This window comes from Oncorhynchus nerka, linkage group LG2, assembly GCF_034236695.1.
Source record: "Oncorhynchus nerka isolate Pitt River linkage group LG2, Oner_Uvic_2.0, whole genome shotgun sequence".
NCBI lineage: Eukaryota > Metazoa > Chordata > Actinopteri > Salmoniformes > Salmonidae > Oncorhynchus > Oncorhynchus nerka.
Window position 1 is genome coordinate 34,011,452 of NC_088397.1, and position 14,678 is coordinate 34,026,129.

A 14,678-nucleotide genomic window follows, 5' to 3' on the forward strand; every position below is an offset into this window, starting at 1 on the left:
TGCTGTGGGGATGTTTTTCAGCGGCACAGACTGGGAGACCAGTCAGGATCGAGGGAAAGATGAATGGAGCTAAGTACATAGATATCCATGATGAAAACCTGCTCCAGAGTGTTCAGGACCTCAGACTGGGGTAAAGGTTTACCTTCCAACAGGACAATGACCCTAAGCACAGCGAAGACAACACAGGGGTGGCTTTGGGACAAGTCTCTGAATCTCCTTGATTGGCCCAGCAAGAGCCCGGACTTGAAACCGATCAAACATCTCTGGAGAGACCTGAAAATAGCTGTGCAGCGACGCTCACCATCCAACCTGACAGAGCTTGAGAGGATCTGTAGAGAAGAATGGGAGATATTCCCCAAATACAGGTGTGCCAAGCTTGTAGCGTCATACCCAAGAAGACTTAATCGCCGCCAAAGGCACTTCAGCAACGTTCTTGTTCAAATGTGATTTGATTTGATTTGATTCAGCAAAGTACTGAGTAAAGGGTCTGAATACTTATGTAAATGTAATATTTCATTTTTCTTTTACGTTTGCAATTTTTTTTTTTTTTTTATTGGCTTTGTCATTACGGGGCATTGTGTGTAGATTGATGAGGGGGGGAAACGATTTAATCAACTTTTGAATAAGGCTGTAACATAAGAAAATTTGGAAAAAGTCAAGGGGTCTGACTACTTTTATATTCACTGTATAATGTACACACATATTATTTCAGTTTGTGACTGGTTGACTTTTTTTCAACATTATAAAAACCTTTTATAAACCATGGCAACTTTGCCATGTTGATCTGAGCCTTGCAGTTGGAAAACCACATGAGTTTCTGAATTTCGGCTGTGGCAGATGCACCTCCCTGACTTCACTCCTCGACTTTCATCTAATCGGTTGCTTAAGCCATACCACTCAAACACGTCAACAATCTGAGGCCCAGATTTACTACATTTTTGCACTGGACTGATGCCTTTTTTTATCAAAAGGGGATTAAACAATGAAGACCGAATGAAAGAGGTCAAATAAAGAGAAAGAATAAAGCATATAAAGTATAAATGAATGAAGACTGTTTCATGTTTTAGCTGAATTGTTTAGGTTTTATGCCTTTCTGAAAAAAAGCTGCAAAATGTTGCACCTGGTGCAGATGCAGAGTAAAACTGGCCCTGGAAGTTTACTTGTTCACCAAAAAAGTGCCGCTTTTTTGCTATTGTTTGAATCCCAGATTGCCCATTTACCACAGAATGTTGGCCAAATTCAATTGGTCTGGCTATAGGCCTACAGTCAGGTAACCGTGGTCAGTGGTACAAAACAAAATACAATCCAAAAGAAAGCAGACAACAATCATATTTAACATCATTTTTATTTTATTTTGAACAAAATTTTAATAAATGTTTCTGCATTTCTCTTACGTTCAAAAAAGATGACTTTCGAGACGCATTATAAATTATTTCATCAAACTCTTCTGTAGAAAAAGAAAAGATAATTGCAAACTAAAGCATCTATCTTATGATAATATGACAATAGTAAGATAAATAAGGTATCTGTGTTAATTTTTTTTATTTATTTTTTTACAATTTTCATCATAATTCCCACCTTTTTCTTCATTATTTTCCTTGCACACACCTATCACACCTTTTCCCAATCCTCTCTCCAACTGATCTGACTTACAATGCTGTAGACAGTTCTTAACAAGGTCCAACTTCAAACGAAGTACAACATTAAAAGGCTTTATAAAGCATGCATAAAGTCTTCATAAGCACTACATACTGCAGATGCTTATAGAGCCTTTAAAGGTTGTTGTTTGTTTGAAGTGAGACCATTAACAGAAAATGCAACCAAAAACAAACACAAGAAGCTTTCCCTAAAAAGAAAAACAGAAAAATCTTGAATATCTCACTTCTCTAGGACATATTTACACCAGTTAACACTCCAGTTGTTCAACTGAAGTACAATGCATATGGCATAACATGTGCAGACAAACTCTCTGTTGAATCACAAAAACATCAGTTGTATCACAACCATTGTGCCAAATGTGTTGTACATCAGTTGTGCAACTTGAGTGCTGTATATATGGGGCCAGACAGGGGTAGGACATCTGCATAGATCCACAAAATTCAGATCATGAATGTTTGGGGGAGTTTGTTGAAGGTTATTTCTACAGAGAGGCGGTTACATCCGCTGCTGTCTTTTGGGGGAATAAAGTAAATGTGAGGGAAACAATAAAGTCATGTTGTTGATGGATGGTTATAAAGAACAGCTCACCTCGATGAGTGTCTGTGAGAAAATCAACTGTTACGAGAACCTAAGGGGGAAACAGTATAATGTGAAAAGGCTAAAGCACATAGCCTTTCAGGGTGAGGTTTTCCCTAGATAAAGACTTAGGATCAGTTTCCCTCCCCCAATTCTAACACCTAACCATTAGTGGGTAAAATGCTAAACTGACCCAAGATCAGCGTATTGAAGAAACTTCACCCTAATCCTCAGATTGATTTCTTCATGCCCGAGTACGGTTGACTTCAGAGTTATTCCGGCAGTACTGATTATATGTACGCGTAGAAAAAACAAAGTTGCCATAATATGCACTACTCAGTTGAATGGAAAGGATAAGACAGGGATGTCAAGGTCAAAGGTGAAAGCATAAGGAGCCTATCAGATGTCTTCCCCTACATGCCATATCAATGAGTACCGGTGAGCAGCAGTCACACCAACGGAAGTAAATACAGTATGTAGAGCCAGCCCTTGAAATCTCCTTACACAAATGCCTACTAGCTAAGGCCTTAGCTCTGTGTAAAGATACAAGGTAATTATCTTGGTCACGATGATAATAAGGTCAAATAGAGACAAAGAGGAGAGGGTATGTATGATCCATCCTGGGTTCAAATTGTGTCCGTTTTCTGTCAAATGTGTTGAGCATTTGATTGAGCTTGTCTGGAGATGCCACATGGGCAGGGTTTTCATTTATACTTTTGGGACAATCCCATTGGGTACATTGCGCCAGGCAAGCTCAATCGAGTGCAGCTAAAATATTTCAAAGAGAACAAATACTATTTGAACTCAGGTCTGGGTATGGTTGATCTTTTCAATGCTACTCAACGAGCACTTTCACATGTAAAAACGACTCAGTAAGAGATATATTTTGTTTCGATGTGTTCCTGTGTCTCCCCTTGTGACACCTGTCCCACTGTGTGAAGAGAACTGGCTGTAATGTACTGGTATGACGTACCAGAGACTTATATTGAGAAATATATGAGTCAAATATAAAAGCCAGACGTACAGTTCTAGGACGTACTGCTTTAGAAAAACAGAGTCTATCTAAGCCAACAGATGACTTGATTTGAGGTAAATTGAGCTTTGTTGATCTGACGTCCCCTTTGGGCCCATCACATACAAACACATGGACACAGTATAACGAGAGAGAAATGTATTGGCTCAAATAATATGAACTCCGACGTACACTGAAGCCAATTGGTGGGACAGTTTTGAATCCAAGTGACAAGACCTCCACTGCTACCCTATTCACACTACTGAGCCAAGCTAAGATGAGCATAGCTGTACTGTACTGCACTGGCCTGGTTACACATTCAGCATATTTGCTGGAACCATGCAACCGTGTAAAGAAAATAATCCAAGCGAGCACAATACGGTTCAGGTCGGCAAAATAGTGCAAAAAGGCATACTACACCTGCTCTTCACTGGCTCTGGATTAGAGTTCTATGTACTGCCATGAGAGTACCCTGTTATGACTGATATTTTCAATGTACCCACCAGGACAGGCGGGGATCTATACGTGTTTGCTCTTTCTGTTTGTGAGTGTTTGAGTGAAGAATATTGTTAGCATATCCACTGTCTGTTACCTCAAAAGAAGCTAAAGGTTACTGGTGATGAGAGGGGTGGATAAAAATACACAGGTTGGTGATACCTTTTTCAATATTCTCTGCCTTTTATATGTTCTAAGACAACCAATTCACATTCCAATAAACTCCACAAACAACTGAACAAGGAGGAGAGAGAAAATCATATTGTACATTCTGATGAAACAAGAGACATAAAAGGTGAACTCAGGTTTAGATTGACACGGTGATATGATATTGATCCTTTGGTCTGAGGTGTGTTGGTTCCGCCCATGTCGTCGCCTCTCCACATGACTACAATTACCAGCATCCTTTGCTCCTGGTAAATTGCTCTCACTTCCTGTGGCCCAATGAGGCTTTGACAGCACATACCAGGGACCTTCCAGGGTTCTCTCTGAACAGAGGCGCAGCAGCCAGAACTGGTCAGAACCGGTTTTTCAACTCACTCACCCAGATAAAACCCTGACGTTTTTTTGCTATTTTTATCCATTATTCCTCACTGGAGGAACTTTCCTCCAGGGGGAAAATGGCCGCCACACCGACAACCCCAGTGGAATTGTGGGATGCGGTGGTGATGGTGACTACAGTGTGCAGGAGAACAAAGACCAGCAGGCACAGCTTCAGCCGGCCGCTGCTGCTGCACAGTCTGGTGGGTGTGGCGGCCGAGGTGACTGATGTCGACACCCCCTGTTGGTGATGGCAGGAGGGTGTTGGAGTCCTTTTCAGCGTCCCACGAGAGCGGTTGTCCGGTTTAGAGTCCCACCGGACGTCGCAGCACTCTGCCTGGCTGTTGGGCTGCCCATGGCTCCCCAGTAGCCCTGTGGGGGATGAAGAGAGTAGTAGGTAAACACTGATATAAGCCATAAATGCAAATGTCACTGTGCATCCCTCTCATGCATCCCTGTGTGTCTGTATCATCCATGCCTGTGTCTGATGATGATGACAAACTCAATTTCCCCAATACCAATAAAGTGTATTCATTCATTCAGATGACCCACAATAAGCTAAATAAACAACCCAGCCTAGTTCCAGCCTTACTTGCAGTGTGCTAACGCAGTGTTTTGTTGAAATGTATCACCAAAAAAATACATATTACCATGTGCATAAGAGCATAAATACCAGTCAGTATGCACGATTAAACCATAGTCTTCATACGACTCAACTATCAGTATCATTATGTCATATGTTGTATCATAACCTAACAATAATGTCCCTATACTGAACTCAAAATGAAAAAAAAGTCACATTTAGTACCGACCCCATACTGCAGCACAGTAAATATAATCTACACCGTTGCCCACCAGAACACCTACAGCACCTGATGTCACTGGAAGGCCAAAAAGATCATCAAGGACAACAACCACCCGAGCCACCCCGCTTACCATCCAGAAGGCGAGGTCAGTACAGGTGCATCACAGCAGGGACCGAGAGACTGAAAAATAGCTTCTATCTCAAGGCCATCAGACTGTTAAACAGCCGTCATTAACACAGAGAGGCTGCTGCCAACATACAGACCTGAAATCATTGGCCACTTTAATAAATAGATCACTACTCACTTTAATAATGTTCATATATCTTGCATTACTCATCCCATCTGTTTCATCTTGCCTATGGCACTCAGTAATCACTCATCCATATATTATTTTTAGTTGTTTAACCAGGCAAGTCAGTTAAGAACAAAGTCTTATTTACAATGACAGACAACCCCAGACAACACTGGGCCAATTGTGTACCACCCTATGGGACTCCCAATCAAAGCTGGATGTGATGCAGGATGGATTTGAACCAGGTACTGTAGAGATGCTTCTTGCACTGCAATGCAGTGCCTTAGACCACTGCACCACTCAGGAACCCCAAAATGTATATATTTATATATATATATATATATATGTACATATTCTTATTCCATCCCTTTACTTAGATTTGTGTGTATTAGGTGGTTGTTGTGGAATTGTTAGATTACTTGTTCGATTTTACCGCACAGTCAGAACTAGAAGAACAAGCATTTCGCTACACTCGCAATAACATCTGCTAACCATGTGTATGAGACCAATGAAATGTGGTTTGATTTGATGTCACACCTTGTGTAATCTCTTTTCAAAGCAACTGCCAGTTCACACTAAAGGAAGACATCAAATGAGCGGCAGAAAAACAGGGATCTCAAAAGGCAAAGCCTACCATTTAATCGCTGATGCACAAGTAATTTAAAAACATCAAAGGCTATTCTAATTACAGTATTGAAATACTTGAAACTTTGAGGGCTGGGGGAAGAAATGACAGAGCACCCCACTGAGATCAAATCAGGACAGGATAGGTCATGTTATTCTGGTTCTGCTCTGATCCATTTACATTTACATTTAAGTCATTTAGCAGACGCTCTTATCCAGAGCGACTTACAAATTGGTGCGTTCACCTTAAGACATCCAGTGGAACAGCCACTTTACAATAGTGCATCTAAATCTTTTAAGGGGGGTGAGAAGGATTACTTTATCCTATCCTAGGTATTCCTGAAAGAGGTGGGGTTTCAGGTGTCTCCGGAAGGTGGTGATTGACTCCGCTGTCCTGGCGTCGTGAGGGAGTTTGTTCCACCATTGGGGGGCCAGAGCAGCGAACAGTTTTGACTGGGCTGCGCGGGAACTGTACTTCCTCAGTGGTAGGGAGGCGAGCAGGCCAGAGGTGGATGAACGCAGTGCCCTTGTTTGGGTGTAGGGCCTGATCAGAGCCTGGAGGTACTGAGGTGCCGTTCCCCTCACAGCTCCGTAGGCAAGCACCATGGTCTTGTAGCGGATGCGAGCTTCAACTGGAAGCCAGTGGAGAGAGCGGAGGAGCGGGGTGACGTGAGAGAACTTGGGAAGGTTGAACACCAGACGGGCTGCGGCGTTCTGGATGAGTTGTAGGGGTTTAATGGCACAGGCAGGGAGCCCAGCCAACAGCGAGTTGCAGTAATCCAGACGGGAGATGACAAGTGCCTGGATTAGGACCTGCGCTGCTTCCTGTGTGATCCTTGTGGAGTATTAAAATACTACCCTGTAGCTGTACCCCATCACAGTGATATATCAGCTATACACTTTACACTTAGAGGGAAGTGTCATTGATTTTACTATCACTGCCTTATGTGGCAGCTAGATGTCACCAGTGACAAGTACTATAATTCATTATTGGCTATGTTCCCAGAGTTCAAAACCATACAACTTTATCGATACCACTGAAAAGTAATAATTCAAGGCATCATCAGGGGCACAAGAGCACTATTACATATATCCTCCAACATACAATTCCATCCAAATTCCATCTAAATTCCTAAATTGAGTATATTGCTAAATTAATTTACCCAAACCAATCTATCCTAGATCTATGGCGCATCTCAGCTAAACAGCATAGCCCTAGAGTGGATATACGCCCACCTGTATAAGCTGTGGCTACAAATCACACTTGATTGATTGATTGACTGACTGATTGATCAGTCCACACCACCACACCCACCTGTACATATGAAGCTGGGGCTTCCTCCATGGATGAGATCATCGTTGTCCGGCAGTATGAAGGGACACCTCTGCTGAACCTCCAAGCAGTACTGGAGACACGGTACTGTCCTCCCACAATGCCTCTGTGTGGTGGGGAAATACTGTGCACACAGCCACGGTTTGTAGGCAACCTTACGAGGTAGAAGATAGAGCATGTTAGTTAAACCAAATGAAACCCATATGTAAATGCAAACAACTTAAAGGGGAAGTTCAGTTTTAGCCATCATAAATAAGCAAACTATTACTTTGACATCAAGACTAAGCGATGTCTGTTCAATAGCAAAGGTCTCAGTGGTCTGTATGGCTCTGAATGTTAGTAAATAACATCCATCCTATCTTCAAAACGAGAGATTTTTCAGTACACATGTTTCCAGAAAATACTATAGGCATTATTCAGAAACAGAGATTCAACCATTTCTCACAGATCTTGCAAGATCCCATTCGATGTGATTCAGCCTTATAAGTTGATATGTGTGAGAGACACATGACTATAAAATACAACCAGATGCCAATCACCAGTTGTCAATGTAAACCACCCCATGACATGTGACTAAATCATATTTGTTGTGATTAGGAATGCTTTGATTAAATTAAAGTATCTCGAGGAGAATAAGGATTTGTGGCAGTGTGCCCTAGCTGAGGCAAGTTTCCTCTCATACTACAGTACTTGTACTTATGTCCTGCCTTTTATACTTATACTACTTTCATACTTACCTGATACGTAAAAGGAGTATATGAAAACAATATGAAAAGAATAGCAGAAGGTATAGAATTGCAAAATTCCAGTAACTTTCCCATAATCCTGGTTGGAAGATGATTGGTATTGGGAGGAAATAAACAGGAAGTAGCCTATGGCAATCCTCCAACTGGGACTTCTGGAAAACTGGGACATTTTTGGAAAGTTTCTGGAATTTTGAAAAGGATTTTGAATTCAATGACTCTACTAATTACTGTTTAGTACATTGTATTTGGAATCACCTGGGCCTGTACTGGGCCTGTATTCATAAAGCTTTCAGTACTTCAGCACTCCTGAGGCAGCAGGTAGCCTAGTGCATTGGGCAAGTAACCGAAAGCTCGCTGTATCAAATCCCTGAGCTGACAAAGTAAAAATCTGTTATTTTCAACCTAGGCCTTCATTGTAAATACAAATGTGTTCTCAATTGACTTGCCTAGTTAAAAAAAAGGTTCAAATAAAACTCCTACTCTTGCTACTATGACCTATATACAACCAGCAGAGGGGAATGTCTCCTCCTAATTCATCCTCAGGATAAGGTTCTCTAATACCCAGCCAAGCCCCATAACGTATGACATTTACCTTAGTACATACATTTTCATATTGGTAGTCCCAGTGGGAATCAAACCCACAACCCTGGCGTTACAAGTACCATTCACTATAACTGAGCCACACAATACCATTCATAGTGCTGCTACTGCCAATGTACTGTACAATTGACTCTGCCCTTAAACAAATCGATGGCCCCCATCCCCCAGTGCAATCTCCCTTTCTCCCAGTAGACGACACTACCTTCACACAAAAATGCATAATGTACCTATCAGGGTTTGACTGTTAAAAACAAAAAAATGAAATCACATACACATTTATGTTATTGCGTGTGTAGCGAAATGCTTGTGTTCCTAGTTCAAACAGTGCAGTAGTATCTAACAATTCACAGCAATACACAAACATCTAAAAGTATCACATCAAGCCGTGGTTAGGAGTCCCATATGGCAGTCCCATATGGCATCGCACGACCGGCCCAGCGTCTTCTGGGTTTGGCCGGGGTAGGCCGTCATTGTAAATAAGAATTTGTTCTTAACTGACTTGCCTAGTTAAATAAAGTTGACATTTAAAAAAATCTAATTAAAAAAAGAATGGAATTAAGAAATATATCATTATTAGGAAGAGGATTGTTGGAGTGGCATTGACTAAAATACAATAGAACAAAGTATATACATATTAAATTAGCAAAGCAGTATGTAAAGTCCAAGATAAGCTCCTTCGCTTTGTTGACGTTGAGGGAGAGGTTATTTTCCTGGCACCAATCCGCCAGGGCCCTCACCTCCTCCCTGTGGGCTGTCTCGTCATTGTTGGTAATCAGACTGTTTAGTTAGTGGTTCAACGGATCAGTCTATCTAGGCCCACACAATAGTAAAGGTCAGGGGATCAGAGCTGGCAAAGCTTCCTAGAGTTGTAGTGTAAATTAGTCTTAGAGCATGCTAAACAGCGATAATGATGATATCGACCCGAACGGCCCGTGTTATTGGCTGAGAGCCAAGGTCAGAATTTAAGTGTCACTTTTTCCAATGGCTTCAGCATGGCCATGCTCCAATCAGAGGAGCATCAATAAAGAGTGAAAAAGGCAAGTGATTAACAACTGGTGCAATAATATTGGTCATGTTCAGGAGTGTGCAAAACACTAAATGTTGCAGGTAGAAATGCCACGAATAAAGCAAATATTATTCCTTACCCTACAAATACTGTATGAGAGGCATGTCAGTTCTCATAATGTATTTCTAACTGAACGTTCCATAACATTGTGCAGTGCTGAATGCCACCCTGGAGTAACCTGAACACAACTTTACCAAAGAAGAAAACATAATCACTCATTCTCCATCTGGGACGCAAACCATACACCACTCTTTTACATTACCAAACACAGGGGTTTTTGAGCACATGCACACAGGCATCGACCCACCCACGCACTCTCAAACACACACACAGACCCACACTCACTCATCTGTTCACACACCCTCATCTGTTCACAAACACCCTCAGGAACACGGTTAGATAAAGCTATGTCTGTATAAACTGTGAATAAATATACATCAGCTTTCCCAAGGACATCACTGTTTCAGCACCATGGACAGCATCTATCAGGTTACATCAGCCTTCCACCAGTGACTGCAAAGCGGCATTGTCTATTTCAGCACCATCTTCAGCTTCGACCAGGCCTCCCACAAAACTGTCTGTAGACCTCAAAGAAATAGTATCTGTGCCATTATGGCATCTGTGACATCATGGGCAGTGCCATTGTGGCTATTTTCATTTTAAGGTAGTCCATTTATTTATTATTTTGGGTTTGAAAAAAGCATAAAGCTAATATTGGTGATTCACAGGAGCCTACAGTGTGTCATTCAATTCTTGTGGCCATTTGATGGTGGTCCTTTGTAGCCCATTAGGTGGAGCATGGTGCTTGCAATGCCAGGATAGTGGGTTTGATTCCTGGGACCAACAATATGTCAAATGTATACACACATGACTATAAGTCGCTTTGGAGAAAAGTGTCTGCTAAATGCCATGTATTCTTATATTATGACGGTAATATAGCTTAAAGCCATGCGCTTTAGTCACGCAGCCGCCATTTTGAAACGAAAGCGAGGTGGGAAATCCTAGGGGGGAACCCCGGAAGTCAAAACAACAATTGTATGGACTTCTAGTTTTTGAAGTTTTAATGTCACGTGCACATAGTTTACAACTGTTGCCGGCTGTAACATCGACTTATATTGATAAATGGCAGATGAAGATGTCAGACTGCCCAAGGCAGTCCAACTAAAAGGTTACAGTAACTGGATCGAGGGTTACATTAACGATGTACAAGGTTAGATTGTATGTACGTGTTTTTGCAGCCAGTTTGTTGCTAGCTCGGTAGCTAGCTAGCTTTCTATAGCTACCGTAGCGTTGTAGGTTGAAAAAGGTGTAAAGTTGATATTTTAACATAACTTCATTGACAATATTACAGAATACTTTCAGCTATTGCTACTTACAACCATTGTAGCTAAGTAGTTAATGTTCCCTGTTGTAGTTGTGCTTGTCATCATGACTCGTCCAATGGTTTCACAGTCAGGAGGAGTGAGTCAGGCAGGTGCGAAAGAATGAGCTTTACATAATTCAGATAGTTTGCTGGTCAGTTAGGTCAGTGGGGGTGTCAATTGAGTATGGCAATTTCTTCTTGCAAATTAAGAAAGTGTGGTAGTATGCATTCTAGTCGTGCGCTGGGATGCCATGATCCACGGAATCGACATATAGAAGGTACTGCATGTGTGTAAAAACCTACCCAATTCCCATTTTCATTTAAATCCAGGAAAAATGCAATATTAAATCATCAATAGCCATTCTGCCATGCTCAAAATGTCGCTGAAAATGACACCAACTTTATATTCAGCCTGTTTCAGTTCCAACACGATTTCAAATCTGCTTGCTAAACACGCTGCTGAAATGCAAATGGTTTATGGATCTTCAATTAGATTTAGTAGACCCAAATTGAATCATTTTGGCCCTACCAGTTACAATGAAAAACTTTTTTTTTTTTTAAACCTATCACTACTGAAAACCCTGAAATCTATTCAATAATCAAACACGTTGTTTTCAATTTCAGGTAAGTAGCCTTTTCTGCATTGTTCTGCTTTTGGTTTCTGCTTTGTTATAGCATAAGTTAATGCATTATAAAATTGTATGGATAATCCATATCATTATATGTTCTTATTTGTGTGTCCCTTATGGTGTATTAAAATAAATATTAGGTTGTCTTGTCTAACCCAACTCTGTTTTTACTTTGTTTCCAGGTAGAGTTCTCTCCTGAAAGTCCATTCATCATGGAGACTAAATAGAACTGGAAAGCGGGCCAGGGACAGTGCAACCATGCCATCGGTTTACTGTACACCGTAGTGCATTACATTAAAATGGGATACCCGTCTTTTCCACCAACAGAGAGCAAATCGTTCTTGCCTCAAACATGGCACATTCCCACACATATGTCAGGTCTGCAGTCAAAACCTCTTAATACAGTTCAAATATTGAACATTAAGCCACCAAAGAAAGACATTGCACCTGCCAACAAGATCCGGAGGACTTGTGAGTGGATTGTGCCAAACCTCTATTGTCCAGTCCCTACACCATTGCCCAGTAGAGTTTGCAAGAAACGTCCTGCAAAACCTTGCAGCAATTCGAAGCAACTGCCAGATTGAAACCTTGCTGGCCTCAAACTCAGAGCAATAGTATGTGTCTTCTAAGTATGGTGAGCTGCCCTTTGGATCCGGTCTGTTTTGCTGGATGCAAGTACCTGACCAATAGAGAAGATGGAACCAATTGTAGTCATCACATGCTTTGTAACAACAGGTGTAGACAATGCAGAGAGAAAGAAAATAGATAAATAATAAACAAGTAATAACACATAGTAATAATAAATACACAATAATTAGTTATAACTTGGCTATATACATGGGATACCAGTACTGAGTCAATGTGCAGGGGAACGTGTTAATTGAGGTAGATACTGTATATAACTAGGAATAAAGTGACTAAGCAACAGGAAAAAAGTTAGTGCAGAAAGGGTCAATGCAGATAGTCCAGGCAGCTTTTTGGTAAACCAAATGGCCTGTTAATCCGTCTGGCTCTGCGGCCTTGTGAATGTTAACCTGTTTAAAGGTCTTACTCACATAGGCTACAGAGAGCGTGATCGCACAGTTGTCCAGAACACCTGGTGCTCTCATGCATGGTTTAGTGTTGCTTGCATCTAAGCGAGCTTAGAAGGCATCTAGCTCATCTGGGCAGATCGTTGTTGGGTTTTCCATTGTAATCTGTGATTGTTTGCAAGCCCTGCCACATCCAACAAGAGTCAGAGCCAGTATAGTAGGATTCGATCTTAGTCCTGTATTGAGGCTTTGCCTGGTTGATGGCTCGTCAGAGGTTGTAGCGGGATTTCTTATAAATGTCGGGATTTTGTGTCCTGCTTCTTGAAAGCGACAGCTCTAGCCTTTAGCTCAGTGCAGATGTTTCCTGTAATCCATGGCTTCTGGTTGGGATATGTATGTACGGTCACTGTGGGGACATTGTTGTCGATGCACTTATTAATGAAGCCAGTGTCTGATGTGGTAAACTCCTTTTAAAAAAAGGTAGGGGAGTGGATCAGAAAACCAGCTTCAAGTGGTGTCAAATTTCGATCTACGGTGTAAACAGATTGACTTATAAATTAAAATGTAGGTCAAAACCGGTACCAGAACAGCGCAGGTCCCATAAACCATGGGATTTACATCAAAGAGGTTAAAAATCCTTCCTTAACCTGTCCTCTCCTTCATCTACAGTGATTGGAGTGGATTTAACAAGTGACATCAATAAGGGATCATAGCTTTCACCTGGTCGGTTTATGTCATTAAATTCAGTGTACTTACACACAACACGTGATTGTAAAGTGATGTTTAAACTCAAACTCTATCCTACAGGCAACCCATTGTGTTGATAAAGCAGTTTGATCAATGAAGAACACACACACACACACGACACAAACACTATACACAATGGTAGACACAAGTGTTTTTGGAGATTACATTCTTTTTTACTACTCCACACATTTGCATTTAGATTATAAAGAACTGATGACAAAGAAGAACTCTCTCTGCCTCTCTCTCTCCATCCTCCTCTCCCTCCTCTCCATCTCACGTGCATCCTTTCACATGCAACGCTGCTCTCCTGTTCCGTTCTCTGCACGGGGTAAGAGAGGAAGAGCGCACAGCACATCAGGGGGAGGGAATTGACATCTATCGTGTGAATGCCACGAATACTATAGAGGAATACACTACACACACAATGTCAACGTAACATGTTGGTCCTCGTCTTTTGAGTAAAAGTGTCTGAAGAGAGGACAATTACTACACAACAGAATCTGGCTTTATAACCTTGCTAATTATGATTTGTTAGGCGGATATGCATGGCTAAGCTATGCACTATAGGCCTAGGTGTAAGAACATGTTGACGTGAAATCCTACAAAAACGTGTAAAACAAGCTAGAGAATACAGGCAGGGATGCAGAATCCAATAAGGCGAATAGATGACCCAATGACACGAGATATTGCATAAGTTTGATGTGGAAGCTAACGCTGTCATTTGCTAAATAATACTAATGCAAAGTGACTGTTGCAAGGCACTGGCTAATGCTATGCTAACTGTGGCATGAAGTTTAGCTCTGGGTAGGTTGGCTGAGTTGGTGTTCACAGTTCAGCAAGTAAAAGGATTGAGCTAGTTTTTGTAGAAATTAGGCCCAAATCTGTTGCCTGATATAAATAAAGAATGAGTCAAAAGCTGTGATCTGCTATACCGTACATCATCGCCATTCCCCATTCCCCATCCTAACATCACAGTGTAATGAACTCGAGGGGAGACAGAGAGCTGGTTTGAAGCGCAGAGCACAGCAGGTGTTTATTGCAAAGGACCACATGAGGAGGCAGGTAGCTGGGTCCAGGAGCAAGCAGAAGGTCATACACAGGAGGAGGCAGGTAGCTGGGTCCAGGAGCAGGCAGAAGGTCATACACAGGAGGAGGCAGG

At 41.6% G+C, this 14,678-nt stretch overlaps 1 protein-coding gene across 1 annotated transcript in view; it reads right to left on the minus strand.

The window, feature by feature from the left end:
• Window positions 1–1,354: 1,354 nt before the first annotated feature.
• nalf1a (NALCN channel auxiliary factor 1a) overlaps window positions 1,355–14,678 on the minus strand; it is a 65,913-nt gene continuing 52,589 nt past the window's right edge. Inside the window, exons 2-3 of the mRNA XM_029668692.2 lie at window positions 7,320–7,491; window positions 1,355–4,654 (exon numbers count right to left, since the gene is read on the minus strand). Coding sequence (XP_029524552.1) covers window positions 4,326–4,654; window positions 7,320–7,491 — 501 coding nt within the window. The 3' untranslated portion in view covers window positions 1,355–4,325. The remainder of the gene's footprint in view (window positions 4,655–7,319; window positions 7,492–14,678) is intronic.